An 18,607-nucleotide genomic window follows, 5' to 3' on the forward strand; every position below is an offset into this window, starting at 1 on the left:
CAAGTCTTTCCCGCTCCACTGGAATTTGTCCGAACATTAATTGTGGCGAGCCGCACCGCTCAATCTACAATCAAGATTTTGACAAAGTGTCCTTTTAAAAGGAGCTCAGGGTCATAAGAAAACTGCAACGTCCTTGAGGAATTGGACAACTTGCAAAGTACAAATGGTCTACCTTTTGTATTCTCTTCAGTGGCGCTAATCCCATTCCATTGAATTGTGAGAATAAAGTCAGAATTCTGAGATCCGAGTCAAATTGATTGACGTCACAATTCTGACTGTGAAGTGATAATCCTGACAAAAAAAGTCATGACTTGTAAAAAAGAATTCTGAGAATAAAGTCAGTAATCAGATTTGTCAAAATTTGGATTTAGTCCGAAACTTGGCCACCTCTTTGAACAAAACAACAACAAAAAGTCCCTAAAAAACCATAAGAGAATGAAATCTTGTCTCCCTATTGTGCAGGGCCTGAAAAAGGGGACGTTGTCGGAAATAACAATGCAATACTTTGTCACCTTCCCAACACTAAATGCTTTGGGACTGTGTAGCCAAAACTTGTGGCTTAAATGTAATGTTTTTTATTTGTCTTTGAGCCAGCTTTTTAATTTTCTATTTCACAACACAAAAGAAAAAAAAGCTATGCAACTGCTCTAAGGCTTGCCACCAGCTCCGCCCAGCCCTCAGGTAGCAGCACCTTGTCTGTGACAGCAACAGCACACATCCGCATTAGAACTGCCGTTTCAAAGGTAAGATGAGTATAATTTTTCATCCCATAATTTCAAAGCATAGAATGTCTAAACGTTTGTCGATATTCTATAACACACATCGTATGTTAAATATCTTCATAAATCATCTGTAAGACAGTTCCTGCACAGCTAGTTTAGTATGTGGTTTTCAACTGGCTGGTGCGGCTTTGTTTAAAATGTTTGGTTTGGCTCATATGTGTTACAATCTACGCCACAAAAATTATAATTAATCTGACTTAACGCCAGAAATCCGCAGCATGTGAATCCATAAATTTGATTTTTTTCAGTAGATTTGAAACAAGTGCGTCCTTTTCTATATCCTTTGGGAATCGGGCTTTTTGAGTGTTTATTCATTTGATCTAGTTTCATAGATCATTATTTTTGCTCATTTTGTGTCAGAAATAATGTAAAACCAATGATATTTTTTATGAGGCTTAAATTTCAATTATATGTAAGAAAACCACATATATCAACTCTTGTGTTGATAGGTGAATTTCAAACTAAAAGTATATCATCATTTCTGCATGGCGTGGAAAAAATATTTTTAATAAATGTCATTAATCGTGAGTTAACTATCCACTGCATGCGATTAAAAATAATTGGTCTGAGCCAGTATTTCCAGGAAGTGTCTGCGTTTAGCGGGATATGATTTCATTAATGCTGTTACTGTTTTCGTCAATCAAATGCGAGAATGCCAGATTGCTTCCTTGTGACTAACGTATTAACGTTGAAGTCTGTCATTGTTTTGTGCGTGGGAATAACAGATGACACAAAATGGTAAAAATCGTAAGCAGTGTCATTTGGAGTGCGTGAACAAGAAATGATAGAGGTACTTTAAAATATGACGTTAATGGTGATGCTGCATTCTGATGTTTAATGTTCATTTGTATCTGTTTCGTTTTTAATTCAGCTGGAACCAGGTATCGGCCTGCAATCAGGAAACGTATCACCTGTTCATGACCGAGGGACTGTCGCTACTTTTGTTTTGTAAAACTTTTTGAAAAGTACTGGAGCTGAAGATGCAGAAAATATGGGCTTGCTTTTTATCTTCCTTGAGGTTAAACGTCAACTACTTTTTTTACATTTTGTTGCTTCTCATGCCTTGGAGCTTGTTCGTCTACTTTTGGCAGAACGGGGCTGTTTGCGAAATTCCCCAAACCAGATTTCAGTCGACACAACGCGGCGACGTCCTACCGGCACAACGCGGCGACGTCCTGCCGACACAACGCGGCGACGTCCTACCGACCATCTACGTCATAACTCCCACCTACGCCCGGCCGGTCCAGAAGGCCGAACTCACCCGCCTATCCAACACGCTGCTTCACGTGCGCAACCTGCATTGGATTTTGGTGGAAGACTCCAATCAGATGTCGTCACTGGTTAGCAAATTCCTCAAAAAGACGGGATTGGCGTACACTCATCTTAATGTTCCGTCACCCACGTCCAGACAAAATTCCAAAGGGACATTGCAAAGAAATTTGGGTTTGAACTGGCTTCGGAAGACCTTTGACGTCAACAACAAACAGCCCCCGGGTGTCGTCTACTTTGCAGATGACGACAACACCTACAGTCTGCAAGTGTTTGAGGAGATGCGATGGACCAAGCGCGTCTCGGTGTGGCCCGTCGCATTTGCCGGTGGAGTTTGGTACGAGGCTCCCAAGGTAAACCAGTTGGGAAAGGTTTACGGCTGGGATGTGAAATACGATCCGCGTCGGACCTTTGCCACTGACATGGCTGGCTTTGCCATAAACCTGCACCTCATCCTGTCCAAGCCTCAGGCATTTTTCAACTTAAATATCGCCGGGGGATACGAGGGCACCCTGTTGAGGGAGCTGGTCACCCTTGAGGAACTGGAACCGAAAGCGGCAAACTGCACTCAGATTTTAGTGTGGCACACCCACACTTCAGCACCAGACAGCTCAAGGGAGAACGGTAGAAAATATTCGGAAATGAACATGGAGGTATGATATCGGATCATTCACAGCCAGATGGAGAGAGGAGAGAATGTTTTTGTTGCTGTGAAAATGGCTGCCAGTTCAGCATTCATTGAATGTGTGATTTTCAAATTTCATTCTGAGGGGAAAAATCGATTTTTATGGACAATGTTGTTGTTGTTTTTTTTCAAAATGTGGGTGCCGGCTCTCACTAAGTAGAAAACGTTTGTCTTTTGTTGTCATTTGTGGGTTGGTCTTCTAAAATTGTTTTTTCTTTTTATTGTCACACACAATACGCAGAAATGAACAAATAACTTAAACAAGGAGCACGTCAAAAGCACCAGTATAAAAGAGTAAAACAAAGCTAGCACGAACAAGTAGGCAAGTACCTATTTAATGAAAGAATATTTAAACAAAACCACATGTGAATTTCAGTTCAAAAATTGGCATCAAAATGAAAATCAAGAACTTTTTTAAAAAACATTCCGATTAAAAGAATCCTTCACAGTATACTATAGTTCAAATGGATTAGACGTCTATTGCCATCAGTTGCAGGAAACGGATTTCGGCACTCTATTTAAAAAAAAATCTCAATGTCCAAGGTTATTTTGCACACACCTAGTACAGCGTCATCAGCTGGATAAGACACAATGCGAGCGCTTTCTCAGACGTGGGTTGGTAGGTTGGTTGCCAGGTCATGGCGGAGGATGCCAAACTGAGATGGAATGCGACAAATGCACTTAGCGCGCTACAAGTCTTTCTCGCTCCGCAGGAATTTGGTCCAACAGTAATTGAAGCGAGCCGTACCGCACAATCTACAATGAAAATCTTGAAAAAAAGTTCTTGTAAAAGGAGAGCAAGGTCGGGAAATCATCGGTGAACTTTCTGTGCAAGGTAGATTTTTCACAAGGCCGGGGTTCCTCGTTCTTTCTGTATATCGAGACCTACAACGTTATTTGGGGCTTCGTTCCTCAAACCTGCATCAAAACTGCCATTTCTTTGAGAGATGGGATAAATTGCTTTTTGGAATCGGTCGTGACAAAGTTGGGGGGAAAAGAAATTCTCGCAACAGAATGGGCAAGTCCCTAAAAAATGGTTGAGTGCTACTGAAGATGAGTTTAAAATCAGAATTTTCACTTTCGAGTCAGACTTTATTCGCATAACTATGACGTTAATCTCAAGCATAGTACTTTATTTATCATATTATTATTTCAGGATTCCGAGAATAATGCTGGAATTCTGACTTTAAAGTGAGAATCTTGGCCACCTGTTGTTTCTCTTCGGTGTAAATCCAAAACTACTCAAGGTGTGAACAAAAACATCCCATAAAAAAACCTACGAGAATGGAGTCCCAGCTTTGATTTTGAAGCATTTGTTATTTTTTGGGAGAATCTACCATAGTCATTAAAGTTTTTGTTACAGCACTCTACTCGATGTCCTTGCCTGTTTACCCGCGTTTCTGTCCTACCACGCTTCATCATCCGCAAAACCTGACATAACTGCTGGATGAAGAGACTAAAAAAAAAAGAGACAAGAAATGTCTGTTAATTTTCCTCATGAAGAGAACCCTTTATGATACACAAGCTCATGACGCGCTAAAGCCGTTGCGACCTGAGCGCACATGACCAAAAATCAATTGCTTTGTGACTGTGTTGTGTGTTTTTGTGTTTTTGTGATGTCACGTGTGCGACTATGTGATTGATGATGCCCTGTTTGTGATGAGAATGCTGAGCAAACATCACTTTATTGAGCAAATACATGATAATCTCACTTCCAATAATTCAAAGAGTATCCGAAACCATATGATACACCATTGGTTTTTTGTTGTTGTTGTTGTTGTTGTTGTTGTTATTTTCATTGATCTCCATCTACCGAGGCAGCGCAGTGAAGGATTTTCTTCCCTACTGAGACTTTTGAATATATGTCCCGAAATATATGTGGCTTTATAATTTTTGGATGGAAAAGATCAATTAGGCAGCTGCCTGAGGTATATACAGCTCTCCCACAGGCTCCGCTCACCCCTTGTCTGTGATAGCAACATCACACATCCACATTTAAACTGCCATTTCAGAGGTAAGTTCAGTGACTAGAATCATATCTTGTAATTTTGCTCATTTGTGGTATAAGCTACACAAAAAAATTACATTTCTAAATCAATCTGACCTAATGGCGAAAATCCGCACCGCAGCATGTGATGCCATTAATTGGATTTATCGGCATAAGTAGAATTTAAAACATGTGCATCTTTTTCTCTATCCTTTGGGATGTGGTATATAGTATATCTATAAGTATATAATGTTTAAAGACTATTTTGTGACCTCAACTCTCTGGCTATAGGCGTCTAATCCATTTTCAGCGGTTCTGGCCGCTTCCAGTTGAAAGAAATTGGACATCTGTTGCTGTCAATGGGTGTTTTCAGTATGGATTTTCCCTCTTTTACAAACTACCAGAACACAAGACAGACTGTGACCTGATCTGGCAGTGAATGAGTTAGAATAATTAGTCCAAATCTACTGATGAGCAAACATTGCTATACCCCATGAAGCAGGAAAAACAGGTTAAAACGGATGTTATATTAAAGGCACCACACACTATGCGCGTGACGAGAAGAAATGCCAGAGGGACTTTAAAATACTATTCCGTTAACGGTGATGCTGCATTCTGATGTTTAATGTTCATTTGTATCTGTTTTGTTTTTAATTCAGCTGGAACCAGGTATCGGCCTGCAATCAGAAAACGTATCACCTGTTCATGACCGAGGGACTGTCGCTACTTTTGTTTTGTAAAACTTTTTGAAAAGTACTGGAGCTGAAGATGCAGAAAATATGGGCTTGCTTTTTATCTTCCTTGAGGTTAAACGTCAACTACTTTTTTTACATTTTGTTGCTTCTCGTGCCTTGGAGCTTGCTCGTCTACTTTTGGCAGAACGGGGCTGTTTGCGAAATTCCCCAAACCAGATTTCAGTTGACACAACGCGGCGACGTCCTACCGGCACAACGCGGCGACGTCCTGCCGACACAACGCGGCGACCTCCTACCGACCATCTACGTCATAACTCCCACCTACGCCCGGCCGGTCCAGAAGGCCGAACTCACCCGCCTATCCAACACGCTGCTTCACGTGCGCAACCTGCATTGGATTTTGGTGGAAGACTCCAATCAGATGTCGTCACTGGTTAGAAGATTCCTCGAAAGCACGGGACTGGCTTACACTCATCTTAATGTTCCGTCACCCACGTCCAAACAAAAATCCAAAGGGACATTGCAAAGAAATTTGGGTTTGACCTGGCTTCGGATGACCTTTGACGTCAACAACAAACAGCCGCCGGGTGTCGTCTACTTTGCAGATGACGACAACACCTACAGTCTGCAAGTGTTTGAGGAGATGCGATGGACCAAGCGCGTCTCGGTGTGGCCCGTCGCCTTTGCCGGTGGAGTTTGGTACGAGGCTCCCAAGGTAAACCAGTTGGGAAAGGTTTACGGCTGGGATGTGAAATACGATCCGCGTCGGACCTTTGCCACTGACATGGCTGGCTTTGCCATAAACCTGCACCTCATCCTGTCCAAGCCTCAGGCATTTTTCAACTTAAATATCGCCGGGGGATACGAGGGCACCCTGTTGAGGGGGCTGGTCACCCTTGAGGAACTGGAACCGAAAGCGGCAAACTGCACTCAGATTTTAGTGTGGCACACCCGCACTTCAGCACCAGACAGCTCAAGGGAGAACGGTAGAAAATATTGGGAAAAGAAAATGGAGGTGTGACATCGTAAGTTGCCATATCACCCACCCTTGAAAAGGTTGTGGGGGTTGCTGGAGCCTGACCAAAGTTGTCTTTGAGCAAAAGGTAGATAGACTACACCCTAAAGGTAGATAGACTACACCCTAGACTGGTCGCCAGCCAGTCACAGAGAGACAAACGACCAACTGCACCCAAAATCATACCACCACCGGCGAGAATTGAGCCCGCGCCTGCCTCCATCACAGTCAGGCGAGTGAAGCACTACACCACGAAGCAGCAAGAGAAAATGGAGGCGTGGCATCGGAAGATGGGAATGTTGATGGCAGGGTGAAGAGGATCATTTGATGCTCTGAAAATGGCTGCTAGTCTTTTTTTCATATTGTTATCCAATATTTTTGAGCACACATAAGAGTAAATTGATGGTTTTTTTTTTTTTTTAATTCTAAAATTTGTTTTCATTTTATTCTTGTGAAATTTGACTTTGCATTTTTTCACACTATTTTAACATGGTTGTGTAGGAACAAAGAGCAAGACTCAGAAAATGAATGAATGAATAAAATGTGTGTTATTATTGTAATAAATAATATAATAAATAATACATATAAAAAAAAATAAAAAAAAATATTGATAATAAGATGTAACATGCTTATTTATTAATTTATTTATACTTATTTATCATCTATTCTATTTAGGTCTATAACAGTGGTTCTTAACCTTGCTGGAGCTAACGAACCCCACCAGTTTTATAGGTGTATTCACCGAACCCTACTTTAGTGTAAAATAAAATATGATTTCTTTCAAATTCCAGATATATGAATTCCTCGCAGCATTGATTGGCCAAGCAACGTCAGGCAATCATGTGCAGCCAGTTTTGGTCAAGTGGGACATTATCGTGAATAGACATGATGAGTCTTGATGATTCTAACGCTACTTTCTAACCCTAACCTGGACCCTAACTTCTAACTAACCGTGTCCCTAAATTCTAACTAACCCTACATTCTAACTCTAAAGCTACATTCTAACCATTACCCTAAATTCCAACCCTAACACTACATTCTAACCCTAAATTCTAACCCTAAATCTAACCCTAACTTCTAACCCTACATTCTAACCCTAACTTCTAACCCTACTTTCTAACCCTAACTTCTAACTAACCCTAAGCCTACTTTCTAAGCCTAATTTCTAACTCTAACCCTAACTTCTAACTCTAACCCTACTTTCTAACCCTAACTTCTAACTCTAACCCTAACTTCTAACTCTAACCCCAAATTCTAACCATAACCCTAAATTCTAACTAACCCTAAATGCTAACCCTAACCCTAAATTCTAACCCTAACTCGAACCCTAACTTCTAACTCTAACCCTAAATTCTAACCATAACCCTAAATTCTAACTCTAACCCTAATTTCTAACCATAACCCTAAATTCTAACTCTAACCCTAACTCCACATTTTAACCCTAACCCTAAATGCTAACCCTAAATTCTAACTCTCACCCTAACGCTAACCCTAAATTCTAACTGTAACCGAACTCTAAAACGGTCGCATCAACTCTAGAACGTTTCAATGTCGATATATAACATAATCATAATGATTACATTTATTAAATTATAAGATTTTGTCATTCCGAAACACGACAATTGGTCCTTTTTGACCTCCTTCGATTTCCTTAGAAAGAGCCTAGAGGAGTGGCTCTCCGAGGGAGAACATTCGCTCACTTTAATACGTTGATGCCCCATTAAAATAACCAAACAGTATATTTCGTTTCACCCCGCAATTCATATTTTGCGATGGAAACACTTTTTATTTGTATTTTTTAAACCGCAGTTAAGGTCTCCGCTGACTTCTTGTGATGATTGCGTTTTTAGAGGTCGAAAATGTAGCTAGTGTCCAGAACTGTTGTTAAATTCCACTTTGAGCGTCAGCCATGCGTTTCAATGAGAAGGAAATGATGCATTTGAGCCGACAACCGTGTGAAATGGTCGCCGAGCTCGGGATGCGAGGACCGAAGAAAGGAGACGGTAACCTTTTGTTAGCCTAGCATGAGCCATATCAGAGCTTCCTGTATGTATGTGGCTTTCGTTCACCTTGTGTGCTTTTTTTGTTTGTTCCAGTTTTGAAAAAGAGGCTGGTGAAACTCGTTGTTAACTTTCTCTTCTATTTTAAGACGGACGAGGAAGAAGTAAGTGTATTACGTACTACTATTTTCACTTATTGTCATGAACTCACTTTTGCACCTATACTTATTTAAGTGAACACTTATTCATGTTAACTACTAGTCTATGTCGACTAATGTTGTTGACTACTTACTTATTATTTATTTATTACTTATTATTTCTTTGTTGTTGTTATTTGTGCACTGCGTGGTGAAGCTTTAAATGTTATTATACTTGTATAATGTCAACGGTAGCTAGTGTGTTAATATAGACACTATTATAGTGGGACAATGACGATTAGTGGAACATTTTGGTCTCATAACCTTTATAAAAGAAAGATATCATTTTAAAGCAATATCAATTGTTGGCAGGACAATATCGATAACATTGGGATGCAAAGAATTCCACTATCATCATGTCAGTATATTGTCATACTCTTAAATTGCAGTGAATGAGTTAACTCCTTTGCAAAAATAATATCCCAAATTTTAATTTCTTTTTTTAGCCTATTGGAGCTTTGCTTTTGGAGCAGTGTCGGGTGGAGAAGGAGGACAGCATGACCTTTTCCATTGGTGAGTGGTCTCCTGAGTATTAGGATTTCTGATAAATAACTAAAAGAAGTTGGACTCGCACCTTTCTACAACAGCAGACTTAATGATTGGCCTTGTTTTTAAATATTTCATACTATAATTGACTGGTTATTTTAGTCCATTTACACAAATTGTGTTTCTAGCATTTCTAGAAGAGGCAGAGAGGAAATATCTTTTTGAGTGCGACTCTGAGGAGCAGTGTGGGAAGTGGATAGACTCTGTCATCAAGGCTAGGTAAGACTGTTGTCTTTTTTTTTGCTTGATACTTTCATGTTAGATTCTAGAAGATTTTAGCGAAGAGCAATAACGATACAAAAACAAAAATAATGCATTGAACGACAACACTTCCTGTCCATATTCATTATTATTGAAGTGAAAACTTTCTTGTATTCAATAAATCTCATCTCGTGCAGCTATGAATTCATGAGGAGAAACCTCATATTCTACAGAACAGAGATCCACAGACTCACAGGCAAAGTAAGTGCATTTAATGAAAACTAAATGCTCGAATATGCTAGATCAGTCAATCATTGAAGATTGTGTGGTTGCTTGCTTCTCAGATCGACTTTTTTAATGTCTATATTACATGAGCTACATGCATATGACTTTGTGTCAACAGGATCCGTTGGAGCAGTACGGCATATCAGACGAAGCCCGCTTTCAAGTCACTAACGGCCTGCAACACACACCCCGAGATGCCTCCTCTATGTAGACCAGGATTTTGCCTAGATTGAGCTTCCTTTTCCTTATCACTTCATTTTCTCACTCAGAACAGCTAACGAAAAATGCCATTACTATCAACACTGCAGAGTTTATGTGGACTCATTTTTACCCTATTTTTACCCCCAGAAGTTAAAAACTAAATATTCATGTGACTAAAACACTGGCTTGTTGTGCCCTGTATAAAGCGTGTCTGATTTGGGGCTCTCCCTTTGAGCCATCAGTGGTTAAGACTTTTATTTTTTTACTTAATATCCACTGTCATTTTAGATTGTTATTTGGGGAAGCTTAACACAATATTGGGATTACTGGGAATATAATTTAGGATATTTGGAAAAATTTGGTTCACAATATTTAAACTGAACAGCATAAATCAATTTAGAAGTAGGAAGAGGATTTAAGCTAAACTGCTGAGTTGAGCCACAGGTATGTAAATAGATTTTTGTTTGGGAGAAAAAAATGTTTTTATTAATGTGTTTATTGCTTTTTTTCATCTAAACTACTTCGCTTTTTAAAAGATACTTTTGCACACTGCACTGTAATTTACTTGGTCTTAATGGTTTGTTTTAAGTTTCCCTATGTACTTGAATTCATTTTGTATTTCTATGGCACTTTCATTGTTTCTTTAGTTATGTTGGACCGTCATAAAGATTCTTTATGTTAAGCACAAATGTGTTGATTTCCCCTCATGTTTATTTCTTTTTTTTAATGAAATCATATTTATTTTTAAATGGTAAGCTCATGTTTTTCATATCTAAAATTTGCAGCCCAGGGGCCAATTGCAGCCTACGGGACAAAAGTTTGTGGCCCCTACATGACATTCAATTGTGTTATTAGTTTTGAATAACATGAATGAATTATAAGAACGATCATTTAGGTCACCATTTAATGTGTAAGTGAGTAAAATATCATGTAAAATGGCAAATGAAAAAGTAAAAAAATAAATAATATAAACAATTCTATTCATAAAAGATTTATTAAAAATAAATTTAATTATATTAATTAATAATGTTCTCTAGTAGAAAGTCCCAAAATGGCGCCTGCCCTTTTACAGATGTTTCATATCCGTTCCAATACTTTTCCGTAATGCTCCAAGGCAAAAAATTTTTTAACAAAAAATAGATAAAGCATATTTTTGCAGACGGAAGTTGAACCCCGGGAGTCACGTTTCCTTAGCAACTAAAAATGCGTGATTCAAATTCAAAACGGCGACGTCACATTTTCCCGTGATCCCTAGCGACAATGGCTTCAACGCTTAGCAAAAAAAGCCATTAAAAGCGTTCCATAAATCCTTTATCGACTGGACTAAACTAAACAAACTATACCCACAAGATTTGACACCCAGGGGGGGAAATTGTGCCGGACTAGGCATTGGAGGAGTTTTCTTGGAAAACGGTGAGTGTAAATCAAATGTGGCTTGTAAACAATGTTGCTGTTCAAGTTCCTGTACAGCTTAGGTCGATTGCGAACAAGAGCTACTAGCATTAGCACTTGAGTGATAGGTTTTCATCAAGTGACATTTGTCGGTGATTTTTTTCCCACTCTAATTAGGAAAAAAATATGAATTAAAAATGCTTGCTGCGGCTCGAAAGATGATTCCAGTGGGCAGAAACACTGCAGTCGCTTGTCTGTCTTTCTGTGGTGACATTTACATGTTCGTTTTTTTGGGAGAATTATTGTTCAAGCTATATTAATACACTATTCAAATTTTCCCACAGACATTTAAACGCATCAAACATCTAAATCCGGTGTCATTGGTTGCTTCTCTAAGCAATAAATAATAAAGCACAGAAAATTGATATTCCGCCACAGTTGGTATTTTCAGTTGGTGTGTCTTGAAACACACCCACCCCCTCTTTTTTTTACCCTAAATATAACAGTCTTATCATGGCCAGTTCATTAAACGTGTAGGAAAAAAAGATTCATTGTTAATAAAACTGCGTTGCAATGCTAGTCGTTGAATTACAGCGTAATTATAATTTTGTTTAAAATTGAAAATCAGTTGATCAGAATGAGACAACTCAATAATTAATGCGTTATGCCTCTATCTATTCACAAATTAACTCATCGGGCCTGCTTAACTGTAAAACCAACCCGATTTACTCACAGTTAGCCATGACTTATTATCATTGATTAACTCCTTAACCACAAGATTTAATGGTAGCCAAACAAAAGATGTTATGCCATGTGTATTAATTTAAAATCTGTTTTCAGGCGTTATGGATCAGGACTATGAGTCCAGGCTGCTAAGGCAAATAAACATCCAAAATGCAAATGCAAGTCCAGTGGTAAGTACATGCATGACGCATCATATTATAAGTGCATGACTTGTAATGTTTTGACTGCAGCTTTATGGTAGACAAGCTCCACCCAAAGAGTTGTTTTAAGGAGAAAATCACTTAAGACGGCTGAAGTGTGTGTGTTCACACATTTAATGGTGACATTCGAGAAAACAATAACATCTAAATGGCTGCCTTTGGTAGCGTTATGTGTGTCGATGTTAACACCTCAAACAGTCTGCTGTTTGACATCTTTCATTGCCCTGATACCAGTTTATGCTATTGTCAAACTTTTTTTTTTAAATAGCAAGTATAACTTAAATATCCAGATAGTGGCATGACCAATATTAACACAAAGGACGTCACATTTTAATCGAATGCCATTAATGGAGAGAGACTTCTGATCCATTTTGACTGACTAAAACTGACCTAATAATCAATTATTTGTTTATAAATCGAGGCAACCCTAATGTAAACCACTTTACCAGCATGCATGTTTGAACATGCACAACAATATATAAAAACCTAAGAAATAAAAATAATGAACAAAATCTGTAAAGACTAAATGCAAATGTATTGGCATTTGTGCACCTGTGCAGAAATCCAGTGGTGCGCTACGAGCTCTGTCACCAGCCAGCTCCCCGCTGTCCTCCCCGAGCAAGCACGGTGACCGCTTCATTCCGTCGCGGGCCGGCGCCAACTGGAGCGTCAACTTCCACCGCATCAATGTGAGTTTTCCGCAAAGGAGCAACTGTCAGTTGCATCATTGTCAAGGTGTTTCCTTGAGCGAGATGATGGTTTATGCTGTGCCAAATCAAGTGTGAGGTCTCGGTTGATGGGACTGATGTTTTTTTGTTGTCCTGGTGTAGGAAATTGAGAAGTCGCACAACCAAAACAGGAAAACAAAAGATGGCGCGGCAGACAGCAACAAAGGTAAAGTGTTGACGTTTTGCTAATCTTTTTAGCGACTGATTTGCAAATGATCGCCGCCATCTATTCCAGTCAGAATTTGCCGGTCATGGCAATGAAGGGGTCAAACTAAACTTTCTTTGTTTCTCTTCATGTTTGAATAAATATTCAATCTAGAGGAGCATCATGAGAGAGCAGAACTCCATCTAAACAGCCAAATTCAAAATATCAGTGTTTTTGGTAAACCTTTCAAGTATGAAGTTATCGCGAAATTCATTTTCTGACTGCTCTGACCTTTGAACTTGGACCTCACCCCCAAATTGCATTACCTCTTCTGTTTCATATTACTGACATATCCTGGAAATCTCATAATAATGCCTTTATTTGTTTTTACATTTCAGCAAAGTCCCTTTAATCAACTCTGTGACCTTTGACCTCATTAACCCAAATTTTCATCACCTCTTCTGTTTCAATATTGCAAATAAATTCTGCAAACTTAATATTCCCTTTTTTCATTCTCGAGTCAACTTGAAATTCCTTTTCTGGCACCTTTGACCTCGTTAGATTCCCTACTCTGTTTTGTTTTATAACCACATAATGCATTTTTTAAAGATTTGTTCTGTCTTGAGTTATCTTGAACACAAATGTAGATTACATGGAACCGATAACATAACCTCTGCCTTCAGTAGGTTTGACCTCCTAGCAGAGCACATAATAATGAATATATTCATATTCATGTGTAAGATTTGATTTCTCTAGTTTTGAATGTTTTTTTTAGAGAAGCAGTAGAGTTTTGGCTATTTTGAAAAAAATATTTTCATCTGTCTGTCTGGACTTGTGTGCTCACAGCGGACGGTCTGGCTTACTCCGCCCTGCTGAAAAACGAGCTACTGGGAGCCGGCATTGACAAAGTCCAGGACCCTCAGTCTGAAGACCGCCGCCTTCAGCCATCTACTCCGACCAGGCGGAGTCTTTTCAAAGTAAAATATGAAATCACTGTGGTAATTACAAGTTTCCACTTTTTCAATTGCATCCAAGTAAAACCTCCATGTATATATTTTGTAGTATTCTTTGAGTACCAAGAGGTCCCTGGAAGAAGACGGAAACTCAGTCTCGCCTTATTCATTATCACCTGTCAGTAGCAACAGGTAAATAAATACACTCCAAGTTTAGGCCAACTTGGCGCACACTTGCTAATAAAATCCATTGTACTCTGCAGCCAAAAACTACTACGCTCTCCACGGAAACCCATGCGGAAGATATCTAAAATACCCTTCAAAGTTTTGGATGCACCAGAGCTTCAGGATGACTTCTACCTCAATTTAGTGGACTGGTCCTCTCTCAATGTGCTTAGTGTGGGACTGGGAACTTGTGTGTACTTGTGGAGCGCTTGTACTAGTCAGGTATGTCAAACTAAATGGTTCAGAAGGAGCACATTTAGTAATAATGCCATCATTTTATTTATTTATGTATCTTTTTAGGTGACGCGCCTCTGTGACCTTTCTGTAGAAGGAGACTCTGTAACATCAGTGGGCTGGTCAGAGAGGGTGAGCTTTTTTTCCACTTCATTAGAACAATGGTGGATTTTTGTGAAGGTGTTGTTAAACTAGGGATGAGCATAATTAGAAGGAGCGTTGTGTAGAATTTTCATATCAATTGTTCATTCACTAGCCTTAACCTCCTATGACCTGGCTGGCGTCCACTAATGATGTGGACATCATTTTTTCTCAGAGAGTACGTCATGTAAAAAAATCATTCTTTCTTTTTACACAATAAAAATGCATGCCTTTGCCAGAGTTTGGGTCTTAGGAGGTTATTATTGGAATTTACATCAAATATAACAAAAAAATACATTTTATATGTCTCGTAAAATCAAAATTAAGGGGAAAAAAATCATAATTTGTAGATGTTTCTTTTAAAATATTTAAGAACAACTTTCAGGTGTCTTACCATTTATCGCAATAAATGTATTAAATTCCCCGACAGTTTTCTCCCCCCGTCAAATCTAGGTGCAGTGTTAATGCTCAAACTGTGGTTTTTAATCATAAGGATTAGACATGTAGTGCTGTCAATGGTAGCCAGCAATGTCATCCTGAAGCTGGTCCTCGGAGAGCGACTTCTTGTTTGAGGTGGCACTTGGTGCAAAATGCAATGGAGGAAATATCCAAAGCTCATCTCTAATTTAAACCTTCCAAAATCTTGTTTTTTGATATTGCAACAAACGTCTTTGCTCTTATCTGTAATTGAAGGGTAATCTGGTTGCTGTGGGAACTCACAAAGGCTACGTTCAAATCTGGGATGCTGCCGCCGGGAAAAAATTATCCGCGCTTGAGGGACACACAGCCAGAGTGGGTGAGTTGAAAGAAAGCCATCAAGCCGTGCGCGTAGTTAGTTGGAGCGTTGTTGTTGTTGTTTTTTTACCTTATTTACCTTCAAAGAGCTGTCAAATACTACGAATCTTCCCGTAGTTTACTACGCCAGTTTTTTTGCTGTTGGTGTTTTTTATTTCTTTGTAAGAATGAATGAAAAAAAAGGAAATTATTTGAAAAGCATTAGAAAATGAGATAATAGTGAACTTTATTTTTATATGTGTCGCTGGTAAAGGGTCATAAAATCTGCAAATTGTCTTTACCCACTGTAATATCTTATTTTTGAGGTTTGGAAAGTCTTCCTTCACATCCGTGCGTTTTCCCGCCAGGTGCCTTGGCCTGGAACGCGGACCAGCTATCGTCGGGTAGCCGCGACAGGGTCATCTTGCAGCGGGACATCAGAGCCCCGCCTCTTCAGTCCGAACGCCGGCTCCAGGGACACCGACAGGAAGTTTGCGGTTTAAAGTGGAGCACGGATCATCAGCTCTTAGCATCCGGTGGCAACGATAACAAGGTACGGAGAATGTATTCGTTTAAAATAGGGCAGAACAGACAGCAGTCGTGAATGGGGGAACTACAATAACGTACAGTATACTCGCTAAGGGTGCGACAGCACTCCAAAAATTTCTATTTGTTTATGGTACGTGGGGAAAAAAACCTGCATGCCATGTTGAAATGGAGTCATTTAAAGACGGAAACTGCTGTGTGCAGTTGCTTGTTTGGAACCACTCCAGCGTCCTCCCGGTGCAGCAGTACACGGAGCATTTGGCGGCAGTGAAGGCCATCGCCTGGTCGCCCCACCAGCACGGCTTGCTGGCGTCCGGCGGAGGCACCGCCGACCGCTGCATTCGCTTCTGGAACACTCTGACCGGTCAACCGCTGCAGTGCACCGACACGGGCTCTCAGGTGTGCAATCTGGCCTGGTCCAAGCACACCAACGAACTGGTGAGTCACATACAAGAGAGGTAACGAGTCAAGTCTAATTTACACACGTGTTGGGATGCGGACTCAATTTCAATGGTAATGAAGGGTGAAGATTCTGAGACAGTCCTCCCAGTTTGAATGAACTGGACATCTATTGTTGGCAATAACAGGCAAAGAGTTCAATTCTACAAATTTGGAAAAATTGTGTTATTGGGGGACTTCAAAAAGATCCCAAGGTTATTCATTTACTTTTTCTTAACATGTTATTCCTATATAATTTATATATATATATATATATATATATATATATATATATATATATATATATATATATATATATATATATATATATATATATATATATAACATAAAAATGTTTAGTTATTTTTAAATAATAATCTATAATTAGAATGAGAATTGAAACCAAAATGTTGATATTGTAGTCTTCATGGGGGGATGTTTTTTAATAATCACTTGCACTATAAATGTTTAATTTAAGAAAAAGATACTAAATGATGCTTGAAAGTAAAATATTAGGTTATAGATTATATTAGCTAACAACAATTCAAAAGTAAAGTGATTTTAATTCATTATAAATAAATATTTTTGTTAAAGTTACGTTGGTACGACCTGACCTTCTAGAACTGCACTGCCACAAGATGCTTGTAATTGGACCCAATTGTATTATTTGTTTGTCCTCTCAGGTCAGCACACATGGGTACTCCCAGAACCAGATCCTGGTGTGGAAGTATCCCTCCCTCACTCAGGTGGCTAAACTTACAGGGCACTCGTACCGAGTTCTTTACCTGGTTAGTATCTATACTGATAACAAAAACAACAACAACGACAACAAAAATAAACATACATATCACTTTGGCGTGTGCGCAGGCCATGTCGCCAGATGGCGAGGCGATTGTGACGGGAGCAGGAGATGAAACTCTTCGCTTCTGGAATGTCTTTAGCAAGATGAGATCTACTAAGGTATCTTCCCTATTTTGTTTTGTTTTTTGCCTTTTTTGTTTTGTTTTTTGTCTTCACCACTTCTTCCTTCTTTCAGGAGTCTGTTTCGGTCCTCAACCTTTTCACCAGGATCCGATAATGAGTGGACTCCCAACATTATTGAGGACTTAAAAAAGGGAGGATTCTCTTTTGCATGCAAAGTTTGAAGTTGTGACAGCAGTTATGCAGATTATCATCGTATTCCATGCTGACAGATTACAAAGAATTCATCAGATCATTTTGGTGGTTTCTGGTTCTGGTTTACAGACCCGCGGCGTGCCATGACTGCCAAATTTCAAGTTTGTCTTTTTTTAATTGTTGAATAATTTATTTTGTGTCTTTTCTTTTGTTTTACTGCATTTTTTAGGCTGCATTCTTCGGTTTGTAATTATTTGCGTTGTTGCAAATTTTGGTTTAATCTGTGGAGTTACTACCCTCAGGGGTTTGGCGACGGACGAGCGAGTCGTGCATTACGGCCGTGCTCATCATGCTAAAACGAAACGCGCTTGCCAGAGCGCAAAAATGGCGAGAAAAAAAAATTGACCGGTGTGCTGAAGTACATTTGCATAATTAAAACGCTGCCTATCAGAGTCATTAGTAACAGCAATTAAAGGCTCACAATTAGCCGCGCGCTAAAACGTTCTGCTTTGTTCGTGTTCTGACATTTGATTTGCGTTGATATTTTCGCGCGGGCGTTTGTTTTGTCTAATCTGCCGGCCACCGTGCTTATCATCTGCACACCTCTCCCCAACATTTAATTGACTTATTTCCCAATCTGAATGCCGGGGAAACAAGTCTGCCACTTTTTCCATAAAGGCTATTTATTTGTGTTGTGTTAAGATGTTGTTCTACTGTTAATGGCATGTTTGCTGAGTTTAACGCCACTTAACCGTTAAGGCGCATTGGACCACAAGACTTAAACATTGAAAGTGGAATTATGTCATTTTCTGTACCCTGGTCATGGGCGATTAAAAAAAACATCTAGTGTATAAATGGTACATTGAGCTTTTGCTTTGTAATCTTTTCTTGTGAACCACCAGAGGGAGCTACTTTAATGTCCAATTGCAAGGTGGACTGCTGCTACCACACCCATCCGATCAACCCTAACCCAGTTACCGCAAGGTGAAACTCGGGTTAAACACTTGCAGGACAGTAATCGACGCAGTCTCTGTCTTAGGCTTTGAAAGTGGATAGACATTTATACTCCACCCACGCCGTTATTTGCAGCCGTGAAGCTGTGTAAATG

General features: G+C 39.4%; 2 protein-coding genes and 2 pseudogenes across 7 annotated transcripts; all 4 read left to right on the plus strand.

Moving 5' to 3' along the window:
- The first annotated feature begins 611 nt into the window (after positions 1-611).
- LOC144085744 (galactosylgalactosylxylosylprotein 3-beta-glucuronosyltransferase 1 pseudogene) lies at positions 612-4,106 on the plus strand (annotated as a pseudogene). 2 transcript variants are annotated; one of them, XR_013304231.1, is made up of 2 exons: positions 612-743; positions 1,654-4,106. The product of XR_013304231.1 is annotated as a galactosylgalactosylxylosylprotein 3-beta-glucuronosyltransferase 1 pseudogene, transcript variant X1 (transcript). The 2 variants fall into 2 exon arrangements; XR_013304232.1 differs by lacking the exon at positions 612-743 and adding an exon at positions 1,433-1,572.
- LOC144085745 (galactosylgalactosylxylosylprotein 3-beta-glucuronosyltransferase 1 pseudogene) lies at positions 620-7,052 on the plus strand (annotated as a pseudogene). 3 transcript variants are annotated; one of them, XR_013304233.1, is made up of 2 exons: positions 620-743; positions 5,383-7,052. The product of XR_013304233.1 is annotated as a galactosylgalactosylxylosylprotein 3-beta-glucuronosyltransferase 1 pseudogene, transcript variant X1 (transcript). The 3 variants fall into 3 exon arrangements; XR_013304235.1 differs by lacking the exon at positions 620-743 and adding an exon at positions 1,466-1,572; XR_013304234.1 differs by lacking the exon at positions 620-743 and adding an exon at positions 4,268-4,750.
- Positions 7,053-8,079: 1,027 nt separating this feature from the next.
- plekhj1 (pleckstrin homology domain containing, family J member 1) lies at positions 8,080-10,838 on the plus strand. The gene is made up of 6 exons (XM_077615468.1): positions 8,080-8,436; positions 8,530-8,597; positions 9,077-9,143; positions 9,305-9,395; positions 9,575-9,638; positions 9,781-10,838. Exons 1-6 carry the CDS (start codon positions 8,343-8,345, stop codon positions 9,871-9,873), a joined length of 477 nt encoding a protein of 158 aa, XP_077471594.1. The 5' UTR covers positions 8,080-8,342; the 3' UTR covers positions 9,874-10,838.
- Positions 10,839-11,092: 254 nt separating this feature from the next.
- Positions 11,093-18,359, plus strand: LOC144086258 (fizzy-related protein homolog). Its single transcript, XM_077616133.1, has 14 exons — positions 11,093-11,276; positions 12,096-12,169; positions 12,760-12,888; positions 13,030-13,093; positions 13,919-14,049; positions 14,135-14,217; positions 14,289-14,472; positions 14,551-14,616; positions 15,319-15,421; positions 15,768-15,952; positions 16,150-16,383; positions 17,067-17,171; positions 17,251-17,343; positions 17,420-18,359. Exons 2-14 carry the CDS (start codon positions 12,101-12,103, stop codon positions 17,459-17,461), a joined length of 1,488 nt encoding a protein of 495 aa, XP_077472259.1. The 5' UTR covers positions 11,093-11,276; positions 12,096-12,100; the 3' UTR covers positions 17,462-18,359.
- The last annotated feature ends 248 nt before the right edge of the window (positions 18,360-18,607 follow it).

This window comes from Stigmatopora argus, chromosome 12 (genome assembly GCF_051989625.1).
Source record: "Stigmatopora argus isolate UIUO_Sarg chromosome 12, RoL_Sarg_1.0, whole genome shotgun sequence".
In the NCBI taxonomy this organism is placed as follows: Eukaryota; Metazoa; Chordata; class Actinopteri; order Syngnathiformes; family Syngnathidae; genus Stigmatopora; species Stigmatopora argus.

What these genes read in the sequence shown, in the direction of transcription:
- plekhj1 (XM_077615468.1), top strand. Translation starts at nt 8,343, where the DNA reads ATGCGTTTCAATGAGAAGGAAATGATGCATTTGAGCCGACAACCGTGT. An exon ending in CAGCATGACCTTTTCCATTG is followed by an intron (nt 9,144 to 9,304) that starts GTGAGTGGTCTC and finishes TTGTGTTTCTAG; the next exon opens with CATTTCTAGAAGAGGCAGAG. An exon ending in TCCACAGACTCACAGGCAAA is followed by an intron (nt 9,639 to 9,780) that starts GTAAGTGCATTT and finishes TTGTGTCAACAG; the next exon opens with GATCCGTTGGAGCAGTACGG.
- LOC144086258 (XM_077616133.1), top strand. Translation starts at nt 12,101, where the DNA reads ATGGATCAGGACTATGAGTCCAGGCTGCTAAGGCAAATAAACATCCAA. An exon ending in CGCGGCAGACAGCAACAAAG is followed by an intron (nt 13,094 to 13,918) that starts GTAAAGTGTTGA and finishes GTGTGCTCACAG; the next exon opens with CGGACGGTCTGGCTTACTCC. An exon ending in GGAGCGCTTGTACTAGTCAG is followed by an intron (nt 14,473 to 14,550) that starts GTATGTCAAACT and finishes GTATCTTTTTAG; the next exon opens with GTGACGCGCCTCTGTGACCT.